The sequence below is a fragment of the Amblyomma maculatum genome, chromosome 8 (assembly GCF_055883805.1).
Source record: "Amblyomma maculatum isolate TAMU_Amacu chromosome 8, ASM5588380v1, whole genome shotgun sequence".
Taxonomy (NCBI): Eukaryota; Metazoa; Arthropoda; class Arachnida; order Ixodida; family Ixodidae; genus Amblyomma; species Amblyomma maculatum.
Genome location: NC_139351.1, coordinates 94,327,348 through 94,346,886, shown reverse-complemented (window position 1 = coordinate 94,346,886; position 19,539 = coordinate 94,327,348). Strand labels below are relative to the sequence as shown.

At 44.6% G+C, this 19,539-nt stretch overlaps 1 protein-coding gene across 2 annotated transcripts in view; it reads left to right on the top strand.

Annotated features, from left to right (window-relative positions):
• LOC146181844 (uncharacterized) overlaps nucleotides 1–19,539 on the top strand; it is a 163,022-nt gene that overhangs the window by 44,113 nt on the left and 99,370 nt on the right. For both annotated transcript variants that reach the window (XM_084575560.1, XM_084575559.1), the window contains exon 2: nucleotides 1,224–1,301. In XM_084575560.1, coding sequence (XP_084431686.1) covers nucleotides 1,224–1,301 — 78 coding nt within the window. The remainder of the gene's footprint in view (nucleotides 1–1,223; nucleotides 1,302–19,539) is intronic.

The window sequence follows — 19,539 nt, the reverse complement described above, 5'->3', positions numbered from 1 at the left end:
CCTGCTGCGAAGCGACGTCCCCCCTGACCAAGCCGTCCGCCTGGCGGCTGAGGCCGCGAATAACCAATGTATATTCGCCAGTCCTTAGTCGCGGAGGTTCCAGCCCCCGTTCCTCAGGCCTGCGTGCCAGGAACGGGGAGTAGGGGGCCTCCTGAATCGGTGGAAATTAAAGTTTCAATCAATCAATCAATCAATCAATCAATCAATCAATCAATCAATCAATCAATCAATCAATCAATCAATCAATCAATCAATCAATCAATCAATCAGTAAATCACTCAATAAATCGATCAATCAATCAGCACTGGATCGCATTAAGCTTTAGCCAGCTGATATCAGGTCAAGTTCACATAGCTGTTCGCGTGTACGTGTAACGGTGGTTTGTAGTCACTGTGATTTGCACTAGATGTCGCACCACTGCTCATCGTTATTGGTTATTATTTGATCGTCGGCCAGTCATTGGCTGTTCTTATTCGCAAAGGACGCAACGCGGGTAGTTAGTAGTCAGAGCTCTGAAATGGCGCCATTTTCAAAACGCCCTATAAAGATGGCGCAACAATATCCGGAATCCTAGTCGGTGCAGAAGGGAGAGCTATGGTGATCTTCGCACCATTCGCGGAATTGCTACGAGCGTGTCTAAGCGCTTGCTGAAGGCATAGTATTTGAGTTCGGTGTTTGGTCTGTACAGGTAACAGTGACCAGACACAAATGAAGAATATTATCCGAGGTCAAATAATTTAGACCTCAGGAAGCAGGAGAAATACACCACCTCCCCCTTCCTTGAGGATATCGATGAGCTCGTTCTGTAAGCGTAACAATCTCGCATCATTTTTGCGGTTAGTATATTATGGCTCGAATTACCCCGTTCTATTAACTCCATACTGCTACCGCTTTTACTACTTCTAGGAATAGTAATAGTTTTATTAGTACTCGCAATACATAAGTATTTTTGGTTGTAACGACTGCATGGAAGTGACACGTCTGTGTCCATGGTTTTCACCAGCTGAAGTAAGCACTCAGCTGCTGACGAAAGTGGACGCATTCTAGCTGGGCAGTCCCCTACATCAGCACTGTTACTTTCCCGCTACCCTAGCGGAGAGGATTCCAGGCTGAAGTGGCGCCATATATACATCCATTCATTCTCTTGTTTTACCTCGAGTATTTTTTTCTTTCACAATTGGCCCGCACCGCACTTATTTTTGCGTTCTCTCTTCTCCGTGCAGTGAAAATGAACGCTCAGAGCCCCAAGCTGGACGCCGCTTGCCCTGCCCGCACCAGCAGTTTGTACACAGCACACTCAAGTGAGTTGCGGCCCCCCACCTCACCTTGTTGCACTGTGCGCATGCGCTTGGTCTCTCTCTCTCTTTTTTATGTACGACCTCCCCAGCATTGCGCTGCCTTTCCCTCCACCCCACGGGTTTATTTGTTTGATTTCCTTATTTTTCTTGCCGTTCGTATCCTGTTCAACTCTGTACCTGTATTTGTGCATTGTCTCTGCCGATGTAGAGTTCCGTGCAGTCGCCGGTGTTACTTACGCCGAAGACGTGATGCAGTGATAGCCTCTTTCAGGTTTTGTTGTGATCGAAATCCTCGGAGGCTTTGTTGCGTACCTCAGCAAAAAAAAAAAAAAAAAAAGCTCAATGACAGAATCGTGCCATTCGCGAAATTCCCCTTAAAGGTGGCGAAACAATCTTTTGTAGCTTTATAGTATTGACTGTTTTTTTTGTAGTTATGCAATATGTTTATAGTCTGCTTTCCTCTGGCTCTGTGCAACAACAAAAAGCTAGCGCAGCACCCCCAAAATTATGATGTAAGATCATACCCGAAAATGTCATAAAAAAATTATTGTTGCGTTTTCCGACTGGGTTTCTTCAGAATAGGCTGCTTGCTCTTCACTTTCTGCCAAGTTTAGAAGTGAAAATAAGGAGCCGAAAGAAAAGGAAGAAAAAAAAAGGGATGATCATATGCACTTGAGGGAACTTTCTACGATGGGTGTTATCGCTATGACAGTGATGATTAGAGATTACATATGCACACACGAAAAACTGCTCAAAACATACGGCGCCGAGCTTAAGCTCGACCTTAGCTCGTTTCAGTTTGACCTTCAGAAAGATAACATAAATTTGTTCTCTTAGATTACGCTGCAGTATTTCGCGCGCCAAAGCGAAGCAGAGCAGATTAAGATAACGCAAAAATGTAATAAAGAAATTATAAAAATGTAGCGACAAGCTCAATGACGCGGCCGCACTATAGAAACCGGCGTCAGATGTTCGAAATACCCTTGAACACATTTAAAACTTTAAGAAGGGTCAAATACCGCTCAAATGAACATAAACCTAGATAAAGGCACTGAGGGCTGCTTGTCTTTTGAGTACAGATGCAGAGCGCGAGAAAAAGGGTTTAGGGTGCCGCACCTCGAACTCATCCGCATTATCATTTATTGGCTGAATGGGGTAGCAACTTTCGTGCTACAAGGAATAATACGCAGGCACTTCGATCAAGGAAACAGCAGCGATGCAACCATAATGAGGCGAAAAACAAGTACAAAGAAAAGAAGAGAAAATGTACCGTTTAGAACGCATTAGCTAAGACAAACTAAAGAAACTGGCCAACAAATTATAAGAAACAATAATAACAGACGCTTCCGATGGGCATCTAAAACCTTGTATATGCAGGCATGTCGAAAGGAGAGATAACGTATGGAACAGTTGCAGTGTCGGTTTTTATACGAAAGTGCGCGGATGAGGCGGCACATATTGATAACGTGAAGTAGTCTTTGTACAGAGTTGGCGGCGCGCATATCTGCCACTGCTCGCGCGTTTCTCCACTCTGCGTTTACCTGTACGTTGGTAAAATCCTTGAGCGCAGTTTTCAAACGTAACCCGTTTACACATACAAAGAACAAAAAAGGGCATTACCTTTTTATGGCTACGATGTCTTTATCTCAATGATTACAAAAAGCGGTGCAAGCCAATTTGAACGATGCACTTAGTACTCGTCTTTTCTGAGGTTAGCTACGAAGGTGAAAGGGCTTGATAAGCTACGCATATGCATTCTCTATCAAAGGTGACGCAAGGAGCAAGTAGTTATGAACAATCGTTGAGAAGAGATGTTATTACGCAAATATCGATTCTGATGGCCCAAGAGACACTAAATAGCACACACACACACACACACACGAGATGAGAACATTGATTGAAAGCTTCATTAGGGGAGCATATTTTCGATATTTATTTGCAAAAAAAAAAAAAGAAAATGAAACACTGGACTTATGCGAGAGTACAGCGAGTTTGTCTGGTAGACAAGAACAGCAAACAATACAGCTCGAGTAGAGATCAAGGAGTCTATTCCGAGCCTAATACGATGCTTTGTTTCCAGTCGGAAATATTGGATGTGAACACGCGCTAGCTATCAGCGATTGTCACGTTAACCAAGCAGCTGCATACAGAGCCCGCAACAGATGCCTACTGGTTCGTTGTAATGCCAAGTCGCAGGTCGTTTCCAGCTTTGTAGCGGTGCAGTCTCTCTCATTATGCCCAATATCTGACGATAGATTTCCCAAGAATGTTCTTCAAAGATTGAATTTAAATATTAAAGTTATCAATGAGACTAAATTTTGAGACTCCAGTGGAGGTCAGACACAGCAACAAGGTCGTATAATAATGCACGTAATTAGAGCACGTTATTATTTTACTAACTGATTTTAATTTCTTTTAGGACGCAACGACGCATAACTTTACTATCAAATTACAATAACGTTTATTTGTCACAATATTACAAATGATGAAAAAAAATCGGACATAATCCACGCTAGCTAAAATTAAAAAACGAGTCTCGAACCTCTGTGGTCGTGGTCATCAGATAGAATACGGTAATTTTCTGATTCGACTGTAATCACTAATTACAACAGAATGAGTTGCGAATCTTCTATTTCGCGTAAGGATATTAATTTAGGGCCTTCTTATCATCGCGAACAGATTTTATAAATTTTTGGAGCTTCATGGGTATGCAGTCTCTCTTTTTTTCTATCTCAGTAATTCAATCAAGAAAACGTAAGTGTATGTTTGAGATTCATGAAAAACAACGCTATACCGTACATAGCATATGACAGCACACTACACCAGGCTGTATGATAACATAAGATTACGATATCATGGTAGAGGGAGGCCAAGATGAGATACTTCACAATCTCAAAGCAAAGTGAACAGTGTTGTGGGAGGAGCCTCAGTTCTGTAGCCAACTTAGATCAAGAGGACTTGTAGAAGACACAGACGAAGACAAATCGTCTCGTAGAAACTTTGCCCAGCGAACTGAGAATTCCTCTCAACCCCTTGGTTCACTTTCTCATAAGATATCGTGCCACGCCACACCACACACAGCAAAAAGTGCACAGCGCACATCACACGGCGCCCTCTATACGCCACACATCAATACAGCACGCACCAAAGAGCACAGCGCGAACTGCACATGGTACACCGCACTCAGCACACCACACATCACATGCTCCACACCATAAACCATACACCGCATACTCCACAGCCTGTACCACACACAGGATACTGCACACCGGATACTGCACATCATATATCGCTCATCCCATACCGCATACATTACCATTACCACACACCAAACATCACATACTCCACAACATACACATACCACACACCACATTTTATACACAGGATACTGCAGAGCACCCCATACCGCACCATTAACACCTCTCTGACTGTTCCATACCAATGCAAGGATATTTAAAAGAATGAGTTTACTGTGCAACTGCTAGACCGCCAGCGTAATACTGAGGGCAAACTCGGAATATTTTCTGCGGGCTGAAATACCCTCTCATTCACGCCGCGGCAGTCTTAGATAACGCGCTCTTTAATTCATCGCATAATTAACCCAGCCGTAAATACGGCTTTCACTCATTTGCCTGAGACCGCAAAATGGCTGCACCGTTACAAGGCTCGAAACGAAATGCCCCGTTGAACCCGGTCGACTGCACGAAACTCTACGGCCCCTCTGGTTGCTACTGCCGCTGCTGCCTGTGCGCAACGACTCGGCAGCTGCGTTTACCACACGAAGGGGCTGCGAATTCGCTAGCACGTCATTATCGTACGCCCACCCGGGTCGCGGCTTGCCAGAACGCCGCGGGAACGGACTCGTGAGCTTTCCCCTACAAGTTTTATTCACCAACCGGCAGGGACCAACGGTAATTTCGCTCTCTGTGCGTTGTAAGCTTTCCGTTTGTGATGTTTACTGAGATGAGAATTGTCAAAGCGCATAATTCGTGTGCCGAAACGCGAAGCAAAAAGCTGGGGTTGGTGTCTAGGATACTTGCTTTTTTTTTTTTTTACGTGAAAGTGTGGTGTTTTCGCGTAGTGGGTTTAAAGACGTGGAATTGGCGTAGTCTTGACTCTGACGAAACATGGTGGGAACTATTACGCTCAGGGTTTATCAAGAAGGCTTGCGATATTTTAGGGAACAACTATACCCGGTGTCGCACCGGAAACTTTCAAAATGTCGCAAGAAATGGGAGTTAGGAATAACAAAAAAGATTTTCAGGAAGAAATTGTCAGCCGCGCGCACGTAATTTACTTTCAAGCCATTGCCATCACATAAACATTAGCGAAAACTGATTAATCAACTTTTTAATTAAAAATGCTTCAATGGTTAATGTCAGTGGAGAATTTGAAGCCGTAGAGTAGACAAATGAATATTAGTTTTTGAAACCCAATCGGGTGCTTTTGCCAATCAAACGAAAACTGAGAGCATTGGGCATGCAGGAAGCTTGGTGAAAATGAAACGTCCGCTGGTTACGTGTTGCGATGTCAACGGTGCTAAATTCGAACTGGGTACTCAACTCTACTGTGTCATTGACAATTCCTTGATTTATTAGGCTCAAGAATAAAGACCACGCAGTTGACAGTGACTGTCAGTTTGCTTGCAACAAACGGTGAAGCAAAATAATATAAATGATGTGGCGCAAGCAGTTATAATTAGGCCCCATTCTCACTGCAACACTTCATCAGCTGACGCCATTCTTTCACCAAGCTTCCCGCGCCTTTGACGCGCTCGGTACGGGTTTGTGCGAGAAACAGAGCCCGCCTTTTGTGGTGCCGCAGTACTTTACGAAACGAGTCTTTCTTCGTTCCAGAAACTGGCATGGCACAGTCTAGTTCACAGATTCGAACCTCCCGTTGGCACTAATGACCACACCTGGTTAATTAAATTGATAAATAGTGAGGTTTTGGTAACAAACTTTGCAATAAAATAAGTTTACAGTAAATTACATGTATTGCCGCCGCGGCTGGGTTTGTTCCTGAAAAATATTTTTTGCCTAATTTGAATTTAATATTTTTGCTTGCAATTTAATGAAAAGTTCGCTGCAATACACAGTATTTATGCACATGAACGTCCCAGGTGTCTTCTCCCGCCCAAATTCTGAGATCAGACATGTAAGATCTTGTAAGACCAAAAGGGTGAAACCGTCGTAACAGTGAGCCCGACCCATCGACCCAAGGTGGATAATTTTGGTGAAAAATATGATCGAAATACCTTCTGTGCTTCGAAAATATTTATAGGTGTGCTCTAAAATATCTGATACGGATAAAACTTTCAGATTTCCGAACCGGAAATGATAAAAAAAATTCTTGTCTCCATTGTGGGCTTATGTAAACCGGTTGCTCTTTAACCCTAGTTTATTGCTCGTAAATTTTTTTGTTACCGGACCACTGAAACGCGTTGGCACAATGACTCCGACCTTTCTGATAACCTTTTAAAGGGAAGGAAGACAATACAACTTCAAACATGCTCACTAAACGTCTGCTCAGGTTTTGTGAGTAGTTGGTAAAGATATTTCACCGCACCAGAGCTCTTTCTATGGCTTTCAGGCCTGAAAATGCGTTTTCCTTTACATATCGTAGAAATTTTCCATTACCATTTTTCGTAAGGGTACACCTAATGCCAGAGGCAGGAGAGAAGCTTACTTCTACACATGGACAGGGATACGAACGCTGAGATGTCTATTACAAACGTGCTTATCGCATATATCGGTTACTGCGGAGAAGCTTATGAACATGACTCCCCAGGCAGCACGAGCCATCTGCCCAATATTGGAAGTGTGTTGGGAATGCCTGGCCCTGCATAGGACCAGTTCACTGCCATTACACTCCTATACTGGCTGATGATTTGTGCTGCCTGTGGTAATACGAGCACTCCGTTGGACGCTGAACGTGCAGACGCGAACTCTATTTTTGAGATTCACAGGGTTCACGTACAATGTTTGTAGAATTAAGCATAGATGTTACGGCTTCCGCATAGTAAGGGTACTCCCAAAAGCTCGATCCTTAACAAATTCCCAGCTGCAACGTCCCAAGTGCAACTTTTATAATTCAGCATGCTTTTTGGAAGTCTTATATGACAACCATATGAAAAAAAAAAGATTCTATAGCATCTGTGAGGACGACGCACGCCGAAAAGTCGCAGTTCATAAGAACTTCGACGTCGCCGAAAAGTCGCAGTTCATAAGAACTTCGACGTCGTGCTTGCCGTTCAGAAATCATTTTAAAAGCCGAGAAGATAGGACACAAACACTACGTGGAGGACACATAGAAAGTGTGAGAACTTTCGTATGTTCTTCATGTGATCTGGATTTCGTATTTCCAAAGTACATTATACGGCTCATACTGAACGTTTCATTCGTGTACACCTGGAGTCGTTTTTTTTTTTTTTTCTTTATAAAAGCAGAATCGGAACTCTGAACATAGACAGCCATGGAGTCTAAGAAACGCGTATCAACGTTAGATAACTGTACAGCACAGATTAAAAACTATTTTTCTTCGAACTATATATTCAGCAACTTTGGCGAAGCAGTGGCCCGGAAGCCTACGGTGAGTGTACTAGAAATGACAACTGCGACATGACTTTCAAGTCTGTGAAATAATAAGAAAATCCATCGACAATCGTTTTAATTGGCGGTGCATTTTCGTTGTCAGACTTCTCGTTATTATACAGGTCCAGTATCCGCCGCGTTAAGAGTTTGGAACACAAGTGGAGCTAGAGTGCTTCATCGTACAACGCAGCCTTTAAGCAGCGTCACGCTAGCTTATGCTGAGTCTAATTGAGGTATGTGTCAGATGTTACCGCCACTATATATAAGCTCGACAATTAGTCCATTCACCAAAGGCTTCAGCCCCTCGAAAACCAGGTTGCCTCCTCTTTTGTTCTTTAGTCGGAAAACACGGCGCCTTGCCGAGAGCTGTGCATGCAGAAAAAAGTGTTCAGCTCATGGAGAAAATCAGGTAGTTCATCTCAAAGGCCACACGCTCGAAGGGGAATAGTTACTCCTGGTTACGCTCTTCCCATGAGGTATTCTATAAACCTAGGGTAAGCCGATTTCAGTGAGCTCCCCCATGTCAACATTGCTGTTTACCAGGCTATGAATATAAACCTAAAAAAGAAAAGTGTAGTTTGTTAACTGGAAAACATAAAATACTGCACCAAACGTAAGTGCTCAAAATGCTTTCTTCTTGCACTTCACCTTCTAGTAAAGACATGCACACTAGAAATAAAATATCTAGGGGTTTTCAATACTACGCTTTTCGAAAACGAGTCGAATACGAATAATCCATCTTTGGTACCAAATGGAATGAAAATAGTGCAGCCTCAGGTCGATTCGAATATGGATCGAACAGTGAGAACCGCATTGAATACGAATATCTGTATGATTATTTGCCACTTGTGCGAACACCAGTGACAAATGAATATTGACGGGAGACAGCCAAGTGCTAGCGCCGGTGACGCGATAGTTTATGAAAATACAGGTACACTCGAAATAAAAAGTAGTGACCTCCACTAGGGTCACGTAGCACGAAATCAATGTGTTAACGTGATGGGCATCGGATAATTACACGTTGTTTCTGAATAGGATAGAAAACAATCTAGCGCCGTATCTCAGGATGGGAGAGATGAAAGTTATGGGCCATGACCACCGATATCGAACATGCTAAGCTTGGCTGAACCCGGTTTCGTCTCCAAGTTTCGTAGCCCTTACGCTCGATCTGTATTAATGACACCACGCAAATCGACTGCGTCACGACTTTGAGCGTGCGCAACAACCGTCGTCACTTCTCGTGCTGCTTCGGAGTAGGTCCTGCTTTTGAAACAGTCGTCAAAAAAAGACAACGGTGAGAAAAAGTTCGAACTTCACGTTTACTTTCTTTAAATATGAGATCGTATATTCAATTCGATTGGAATAAATTGAACACGAACTATTAAATTTGTTCAGTGAATCAAGTAGGAGAATATTCGATGCAATATTCGCAAATTTCGAATAACAGCATACTCCTAAACAAATGCCCACATAATCAAAACTTAAAGCAAACAAGTTATAGATGCCTTGGCTGTTTTCCTTTCCTTGTTTTAATTTTGGTGCCGCATGTCAAACTGGCAAAGACGATGTCTCGTCTTTACGCAGAAGTAGTGTCAAGTCGCATCGATAGGAACGTCCGACTCAGCACATCGATTTCTCCATTAGTAAATATTCGGTGTCCATACAGATATGAGGCTTCATTGCTTAGAGAATCTTCAATAAATCTTGCAGTGACAGCTCTGAGGAGTCCTTATGCTGCAATGCATTTTCCAGCAAGGGGATCATGCATTAAGAGTAAATGTGCAGTCGTCGATGAATGAAACATGATAAATATACAATTAACTACATCCCAGCTCCCTCTTAGTTGCGCAGCCACCCCAAAAGTCTTAGGCCACAGCGTTAATTTTTAGTGGAATTAATATCCCTTTATTGCTCTATAGAGCGGGGCATTGAGAGCACACGTCAGACAGCAATTACCTCTATATCGATAGAGAGAGAGAGAGAATAAACATGTATTTCATCTATAGAGTTTGTGGTGGTTAGATGTCTACCATCTTCCGTAGCGGTGGTCGTCCGCCCTTATTCCAGGGCCCCGCAGGATGCCACCGCCAGCTGGGCCCGTCTAATCAGACCTTCTTGGTCTTCCCGCCGGTCGCTGGAGAGCATTCCCTCCCACTGCTCCACACTCGGGTTTGTTATGATAGGCGCTACTGGAATTCCCTGACATTCCCACGTCGTGACGGCTATATCGATAGAAACAATTTCTCATCGTTTTAAGGCCCTATTGCCTTCATCAGGGCCACAGTCGCTCTGTTATGTGGGTGAAACGAAAAGCTTTCGGCTTAAAGACTTGATCAAACTCGTATTTGCATCGGTGTATTGCGTCATCTGAGAAGGCCTGCCCAGATAGAAAGTTAAAAAAGGGGGAAAACACGACCATAACGCCTCTCTTAATGCCTCCAAAAACATGCGCTTCAAGGCGCATGTGTTTTCCTGAAGCCATGTGGGATAGTCTTACTAAACATCATTCTTCAATTGCCATACATTGCGCTGTTTATTTTTCGTTTCTTGCTCCCTAAAGATTATTGCAACTGAACTGGAGTGCCGTATTCAGTCGTAACAATTATTATAAAATAAAACTTCCTGCGATTTTGTAGGCGCGAGTTTTTGCCTGCTATCTACTTCTGAGCAATTAATATGCATTTCAACTTTTTTGCATTTCTTTTTTTCTTTACTAGCCCTTTATTTCATGATATTTTGATTAGTGCACAATTTGTGACTTTGTGGGTTGTCCTGCCATCAGTCGGCAATCACCCAAAAACGCAGTATGACTCATGCATGAGCTGAGAGGACATGGTCATATTTCTTCTTGCTCATAAGGACGCGGCACGTGTCTACTGTATCGTTGTGCGGTATCAGCGCTTAATTTTTGATACGACTTACAGAGCCGTTACAATAAATTAACCGTTTTTTTGCACTTCCTCTTACACAGAAGGATTGAATACAACTTCTGAGCTCGACATTGTTGAGCTATTATTATTATTATTATTATTATTATTATTGTTATTATTATTATTATTATTATTATTATTATTATTATTATTATTATTATTATTATTATTATTATTATTATTATTATTATTATTATTATTATTATTATTATTATTATTATTATTATTATTATTATTATTATTAAAGCTATTATGACTTCAGGAACTTAAGCAAAACGACAAAGTGTCGTCCTATATGCCGCTAAGGAAGTGCCTATTTTTGAATGCTGAGCGGTATAAGACGACGTGTATGGTGTCGCTTACCCACAAACATCTGCGTGAGTTGATTGCACAACATAAAGATCTTTTCTTGTGTCAGACCATAAGCCTAAATGCGAGTTGGTTAATATGACATTTAGTCACTTGTAACCAAACAAGTGACGTAGTGGGTCATGATGTCGCTAATGCTGAAAGAGGCTCGAAAAAAAAAAAGTATAAATTAAACAGACAAGATGAAATAGTAAAGTAGAAAATAAAAACGAGCGGAAGAAAGAAGGAATCAAAATGAACAGAGGAATTGAAGGACAACAGAGCAGATAATTAAATGGCTTTCGCAGTAGGCCCATGCGCGAATCGAAGTGATAAGCGGCATCTTCCTTCGTTTGGCACGTTGGCTTCGCCGCAGCATTACACTCTTTGAGGTGAAGAGAGCTTCGAGTAGATGAGACTGCAGGGTTCCGAAGCTACCGTCCATTGATAATTGATTATTGATAATGTCTCATATTAAATCACCGATTAAGTATGCTCAATAAAAAATAAGAGCGAAAAAATTTATAAGGAAACAAAGCATTACGCAAATTTTATTTTGGTAAGAGAATGTTGGTTTTGAATCATAAGCAAGTGACTTTGCAATGTTTGCAGAGTTGGAAAGTGACAAACGATCAGTTATACCGTTCACACGCGTTCCTAAAGTACCAGTTCCGCCAACGTGTGTACCCCGCACGTTAACCAAAATTACTAAATTGGCCCTGTGTCTTTATCTGCGACGCGTTTAAAATGATTAATTGCCACACTGAAGTGTTTACGCTCCATTGCCATTTCTTTTTGCAGCCGGGGCTGCATCTGGTATGTTTAAAGGAGCTCTCATGCGGAAACCAATGAGACACTGAAGCAATGTAGTGCCCCATAACATTCTCCGGTGCACGATCTTGCGTACTGCGCATGCGCTGCGGCAAAAGTCCCCCAACTTCCGGTTTTTTTCCTCCAGGCTCGTCTGCAGTCGGACCTCTAAATACTCACTGGATGAAATTGAAAACGGAGGAACGGAAACAGAGAGCTTTATTGTGCTCTAATCCGATCGCACGAATACTTATTTTCGCGCATGCGTTGAACGGAAGGTTGTGCGCCGCCGAGTGTCTGATGTGAGTCCCTGAGGCACTGGAGCTACTCTGCCGTCATCACAGTCGGACGTCACGCACCATGTGAGGGGCGAATAATAAACGTACCCTCCCCCCTCCCCCCAAAATAAAAATAAAATAAAAATAAAACAAAAAATTGGCCTTCCCGTAATCGAAACTTGATGCAAGAACGAAACGGATTTATAACCGACACTGTTCTGACGTTTGGCTCCTTTGCTCGACGTCGTGTGTTACGCTCGATGATTTGCGGCTTACTCGAACCAGCCCCGTCACAATGACACGTCTGCACGTACTGAGGAGGGACGCTTAGACGGATAGTGATTAACGCAGGCCCATTGTCCCCACGCACCGTGGCGGACTGAAACCCAAATACGCCGATGGAGACGCGTTTTGTATGCGTAGAGTCCTACTGGTCTGCTTTCGTGTTGATTTTGACGCTGGCGCCATAAAAGTGGCGGACGCGCAGGGCCAACAAGGTGGGTGCGACAGAGACAACAGCGCCGACTTAATGACGTACTTCGATCAAGGCCGTTTCATTTCTGCTGCGGCAGTAGTCTCTTCTCATGGCGCGTTTGATCTGTGCACAAAGAAATGACAGTTTTGTGCCTTCAAGCACTAAGCCTCGAAACCTGACCACAGTGACGTAACAACTCGTTCAGGAAGCACCTAGCGTCCATATGCCAGTCCAGTACGATGGTTGAGAGAGCGAACATCATCTCGTTAAATTTCGTTCGCAGCCCGGATATTACCTTTTAGGTACCCAGCTCACTGAATATCGGCGTCCGGATGATGGCCCTGGATGTTGCCATTTCATTTCGACGTCGCACCAAGGTCACCGACAACGGGAACTAAAAGCATTTTATATACTTAGATTGGGTCGCGAACATAATTCGAACTCACGGCGAAGTGCGCATGTAAGCTTCCTTGGACGCATTCCTGAGATAACCAAGACAACGCCGCAGCATAACAAAGCATGTGTTAAACCACCACTACAGCTCTCGCGCTTTGCGTCACCGTCTTCATCACCATCCATTTAAGCGCATGTCAGTCTCAAAGCAAGGCCACGCAGACGTGCCTGTTCAAGGCAAAAGTTGAACGTGTGCCGCATTCGCTTGGACAGCCGTGTCCGGAATGCCCTTGTGGAAACTAGACATGCAGAGGGGAGGCTTTATGCTTGCTTTGAAATTCCTGCAGAACTGGGATCTTGACTATGGATGGTGACAGCTAGAGTATGCTATGTACTATTATAAGCAATTGTGTGCATAGGTGATGACAGCTGGAGTAGACTATGTACTATAATAAGACATCGTGTGCATAGCGGGGTACACCTGTCAGTTCTTAGGCATGTGCCTGATTTGTGGACTTCATTGAAATGTAATTGCTTCTACGGTGGAGCGATTTCCTGAAGAATATGCAAGGTTAGCACCGCCTGTAGCACAAAACAGCCTCAACCTCGCCGGTGCTAACGGCTTTTCGGACTGCTTTGCGTCGTTGCTGTGCTAAATAGCTTAGACAAATAGCGAATATCTCCATCCGCACTCCCGACACAAGTCTGGAGCCTCCTATCATTCTACGCATTTTTCGCGGAAATTGCCAATAACTTCACGCTGATTGATGCGCTAAGCTGGTGAGCTTAGCTTTGCCAATTTTTGCTTTTAGGTTTTCTTATTTTATATATTTAGGTTATTTTTTATTTCGGCTTGGTGCAAATAATACGTATTCCTCTCTCCTACCCTAAAACATTGTCTCCGGGCACTGCAGGTATTTTATAAATAACGCACGCACCCGTACATTTGTAACGTGTCAGAGTAAGTCCCGTAGTCACGACATATGAAGCGCTGGAGCTGTTTTTCCCCTCTCACGTCGTGTGTGTGATGACGTCTAGAAGCTTAGTCATGCCTTGTCATTGCAACCACCCCTATGACGCGAGCGAATTTCGCGAGCATCACTCGGGAGCGAACATCGCTGGCTCGTCAAAGAGGGAAAGAGGATGACTGGAGGGAGGGGTCACCGCCACCAGGAAATGCTTGAGAACGGGTTCATTATTTGCCCGTCTCCTTTCATCAACTTGCGCGTGTGTAATAAATTGAACATTGGCCGACAGGAAGCATACTGAGTTGGCCGCCGACCGGTCACCGCTCTGACCATCGCGTGTGCGTGCGTCGTTTCGTTCGCGGAAACTGGATTCTCACTTACCTTCCGATGAGGAGAGATGAGCGCGCAGTCCTCCTCAACTCTACCGCCTTTCTCCCCACTCCCCTATCGTCACCGCCGGGGAGAGCTATTCCTGGGGATTCCCTTTCATGAACACTTCTTCGCAGCCTTGGTGTCCCCATTCTACCCTAGCTGCCGATAGCTGGCGCTGCCGTCACTGTCCGGCTCCCTTTTGCGTGTGTTTGTGTCCACTGAACAAGTCATGGAAGTCAGGGGGTTGTCAAGGTTAAAAACACTGAAGGAGTCTTTTACTGATCCAAACTATTATAAAGGTTTCTGGAGATAAGAGGCTCTTTTGCGAGGCTCCTAAAGGACGCCAAAATACGTCCTCTATTTCAGTGAACACAGGAAAAAAGGAAACGGAAAACGAATCACAAATACGGAGAAATAAACCGAGAAACGGGTTGAAATTCCCGTATGCCGGGTAGCTAATTATGTGTTTTGTTACAAAGAGAAGTCATTGTATTGCCACTATCGTGTCCCACTGACGGCTTTCCATGTTTTAGGGAAAGCGACCCCTATGGGACTTTACCTTACCTAGCAGTAAGCGATCTGAGGGTGCCCCGACAGACGACGCTTTGCCCCAATCCCCTGTACGCGGGGTGTGGTTCAATTTTGAGCCGCGTTGCTCGAAACGTTTCGTGTGCGCCGCTTTAAATTGCTCTCGGCCGCATGAAATATACGCGGTTGTCTAGTGAATATCGCAGTTAAAGCGCTTACCGTCCGCACTGCGCGCCATGCAGGTGCATATTTAGGTTCCGGGAAGAAAGGAAGGCTGGAAGAAAAGAGGGAGCCTTCCCGCGTTTCCCTTCCTTCTTTTGAACGCATCGGCGGCGCTGTGGTGGCTAGCGGTTGGCGAACACGCGGGAAGCCCCCATGGGATAGAGACGACGCGGTCCTTCTTTTTCGAGACGCGGCACTGACGGCATCTGGCGGTGGATACGCGAAGCGCGTCGACGTCGTTCGGCGTACGGCGCGTTTTCTCGACGCTTTGCGGCGCACCGTTTCGGTCTTTTGCCGCAGGCGTTCGAAAAAATTCTGCCACTATTCTTTATCCATGTTTACTGAGACTAACGTAACGGTGAAAGTCGAACTCTTGCTTTTAGCGCAATCAGTACGATATTAGACCTATATACAGGGAGACCTTGGGCGTTGAAGGCAGCGTTGTTTTTGAATGGAGCGAGTCTGATTGAAGAAGCTGGCGCATTCCTTTCCCCAACTGCAGCAGCTAATCGCTTATAGTGAAGTTAAACTAACAAGTACACTAGCCCTTAGTCTATTGCAGCTGTTATTGCAGTCGTGTAGAAAATAGGTTGATACAACTGGTTCAGAGGTAAACTTAGCCTGAGCTTTTTGTAGTAAGAAATTCGTGCTCCGTTGGATGCATCGCAGTACAGCGAGTTTCACGCTTATCTTTATTTTCGCCTTTCCAAGTAAGAACATCTTTGTGGGTATCGTGCATGTGTGCTTGGATTTCACTTTTAGACGAGGCTATCTGCTTGAAGCGATGGGTGCCATACTGACGTAGTGCCCAGCGTCAGCGAAGCAGCCCCGAAAAAGTGGACTTAAGTCGGTCAGACGAGATAGAGGGGTGGAAATAGCCGGATAGCTACCCCCTGCCCCACCCTTCCCTCGCCAACCAACGACCGTGCTCTATCACGCCAAAATGACGGTGTTTGTGGTTTGAAGGCATACTCCCTGTATTTTGCAATCGACGCATTCGCGTGCGTAATCAAAATGTTGGGACCACGTCTCATGCGGTTATTTACACCTAAAGCGTACGTAGTATGTGGTTAGCGGATGCTTGAAAGAGTGTAGAGTCATGAAAGCGTTTTTAGGAGTAGTTATGAGGCTAACAAAGCAACCGGTTCATCTGCTCGCACACATAAGTTTCCTGTTCCGGACCACCTCAGCACCGCACGCGGGCAAGCATAGGGACACCGCTACTCTTACCTCTGGCTCTATTGGCTTTACCAGCTGGACTGGTCCACTCGAACCACGCAGAGAGAGAGAGATTTCATTGCCAGTTCTGCCCTGTCAGCATTCTCGGATTCGCTGGTGCGTTCACTCTCATTACGGTTTTCTAAGCTTACTTGAGCTAGTACGTCGAATCGAATTTGCTCACTGCTTTGAACCCTACCCTCCAAGCCCTTCACAGATATCCTCCGTGCGCTTCCACTGACCCCCCCCCCCCCTCCCCCCCGCTCAACCTTTTCGAAATTTTTTAACACCCTTGACAAAGGGTGTGACGTTGGTTTCCAGGGGCCTAATGGCCTACGAACTTGCCGCTCGGGCATGCAGAAGCAGAGCAAGGTGTTACGCAGGGGTTAGCGCAACCGTTTCCGTTGCCGCGCATACCTGACCCCTGTGGAAGGAAAGCGAGCCATCGAAAAGCAATTAAAAACTGCGCCCTCTCCCTCACAGTCTACGTCCCCTGATGCCGAACACCTCCACTGCGTAGCGCTGTGAAAGTTCGGTCCCTCCAAGCGGGCCTGTGGAATCTCAATTAATGGCTCCTCTCGCGTTTTTCGTCACCGATGAACACGGGAAAGAAAAAACTATACAATAAAAGGAGGATGGCAAAAGGGTCAACGCGAAAGCCAATTGGGAGAGCGTGAAAAAAAGAGGTTGGAATTCTTCCCTCTTTCCGCCTCCCCTTTCCCATGCATGTCGAACGGTGACCGCCGATAGCGTGTTTTCGGAAAAAGAGCGATTTCTGCCGCGTTCAAGTACGCTGGATCAGATGAAACCTTTCAGAGTGCGGCACACGGGTGCTCGAAGCAGAGGGCGCGAGGGGGAGGGGGGGGGGATGGTTTAGGGTGCGCGATGTTTGTTAGCTTTAGTTTGAATGAGCGCGCGGCTCAGCCAAGAAGCCTCCTGAGGAATCGATGTGGAACGCAGGGTGGCCTCTGATTTTTAGGCGGGCGGGTGGGCCGCGTTCCCAGCGTGCTTGGTTCCGGGTGCGGCGAGCAGCTTTTAAGCCAGTTTGTTGGATTTTAGGGAAACATTGTCTGGGACAGTTCCCCTTTTCCCTAACTTGTCCCTATGCTCCCTTTGACGCCTACAAGCTTTGGCTAGTGTTTTGGGAAAGTGCTTCTGTATATTGATTTGGTGTAAGCTACGCGGAAGCGCAAAGCGGTTGGTCACAGTCCGTACTGAAATGACCGCTTCGCTTGACCAAGTACAACAGGGCGGGTGGCGAGGCGTATGACGGTGGGGTCGAGTCTGGAATGACCATCAAGTCCTCTGCAGGGCGGATCTCGGTGGTCAGTTTTGTCGCTACTTCTTCTAGCTTGCAAATTTAGCGCCGATAGCGAGCGGTCAGAGGTTTCAGAGTAATGCGAGACCAGTGAGAAGGAAATGACCGATTAGTGGTGACGCGGGAGAGAAACTAGGGATGCTGTTAGAGGAGAATGTGTGCGGTTAATTTATCCACTGGTCAGCGAGGAAAAATGCTGCGGTTATCGCGGATAACTGTTTGCGCGTGGGAAGCCAATTGAGAGGGAGCAGACTTGATGCCTGCCCGTACATGAAAATCCGCTAAGCACGTGTTTAAGCGATTGCGCAATAGTTCTCTGGTTAGGTTAAAATGCCCTTTATTCAGACAGCGGCGTCAGTTAAAAAAAAAAGAGACTTCCCTATTACATTTACAAAAGGGAAATAGATACATCCACTAGTTTAATCTGGACACATTTTTAGAATCTGGTCTATCCTGCGTCAAGTTTCACCTTCAACTCTTAATCTCTTTAAAGGTTGAAATACAGAGAAAGACAGAGAGAGAGAGAGAGAGAGAGAGAGAGAGAGAGAGAGAAATATTGTGAAAAAAAGAAAGAAAGAAAGAAAGGAAGAAAGAAAGAAAGGAAGAAAGAAAGGAAGTATTGAAAATACCCGAATAGGCAGCGCATTCTAGGATGGGTTTCAGGCATCCTTCACTACAACTACGCCCAATTCAGGACAACGGCTTCATTTTTGTTTGTCCAACCAACCTTGCCCTGTTTCAGCGTTTTCTTCTTCTCTCTTGTTATAATGGCACACTCCCACAGTGGGGGATTGGCCAGAATTCGTTGTAGGTGACATAATATAATTGGTAATATTGATTTGACTGTATGATAGACAACCTAATACTTAGGAATTAGTGTTGCTGAAATAATTTTTAATTTTGAGGCGATAGTAATAAAAGACAATGAAAAAATGATTAAGATTGTAAAATAATAAAATTAATAATAAAAAGAAAAAAAAAGTACAATTCTGACAGATCAGTGCTAACACACAAATCCTCCAGTAGCAATATTATAATTATGAAGTAACTCACACACCGGTTTCAGGGCATACCCTTTGACGGTTGCACCAAATGAGAGGAGGACAGGAACTGTAATTGGCAATCCTAGGCGAGCAAGAGGTATTTCTAAATAATTTCTTCTCTGAGTAGCATACCTGCGGTAGGAGAGGATTTAATGTTCAATTGTTTCCACGTCATCACATGACGCACAAAGATTCGACGGCGTGAATCCAGAGCGACATAAATAAAGATAGAGGGAAGGAATTCTACAACGCATGAGCCTCATGGAGACCTCATATTGCCTCGAGGTACAACATCGGACATTCCAATGGAAATTTAATTGATTAAAATTCGTAGTTGCAAGCAGTGGCTCATGGTTCAAGGAGTTTAACGTTTGAAACCGTTCAAAACGGGATATATTTAGCAAGATAATATTGGGTACAACATCGGTAACAGGCCCATTGAGAGCTGAATTTGCTAAATAATCCGCCATTGTATTAGAAGTGATACAGTGTCCCGGAACCCACTGAAAATGTACTTCCTGTAAGCGTAACGGAATGAAAAACATCAGCGTTTGTTTCAAAAGGCGCATGTTCCAGCTATGGCCACGTCACCCTTACAGATCTCATTCACTCTCTAACCCTCTAAATTTGTTTGCTCTCTTTAAATCTGCTCCATTATACCCCAGTGGATTATGGTTCGTCCTGGCTTCGTATTATATGCCCTGTCCAAACACATTTTGTCTTCTTGTTTCGCCTGGGATATCAT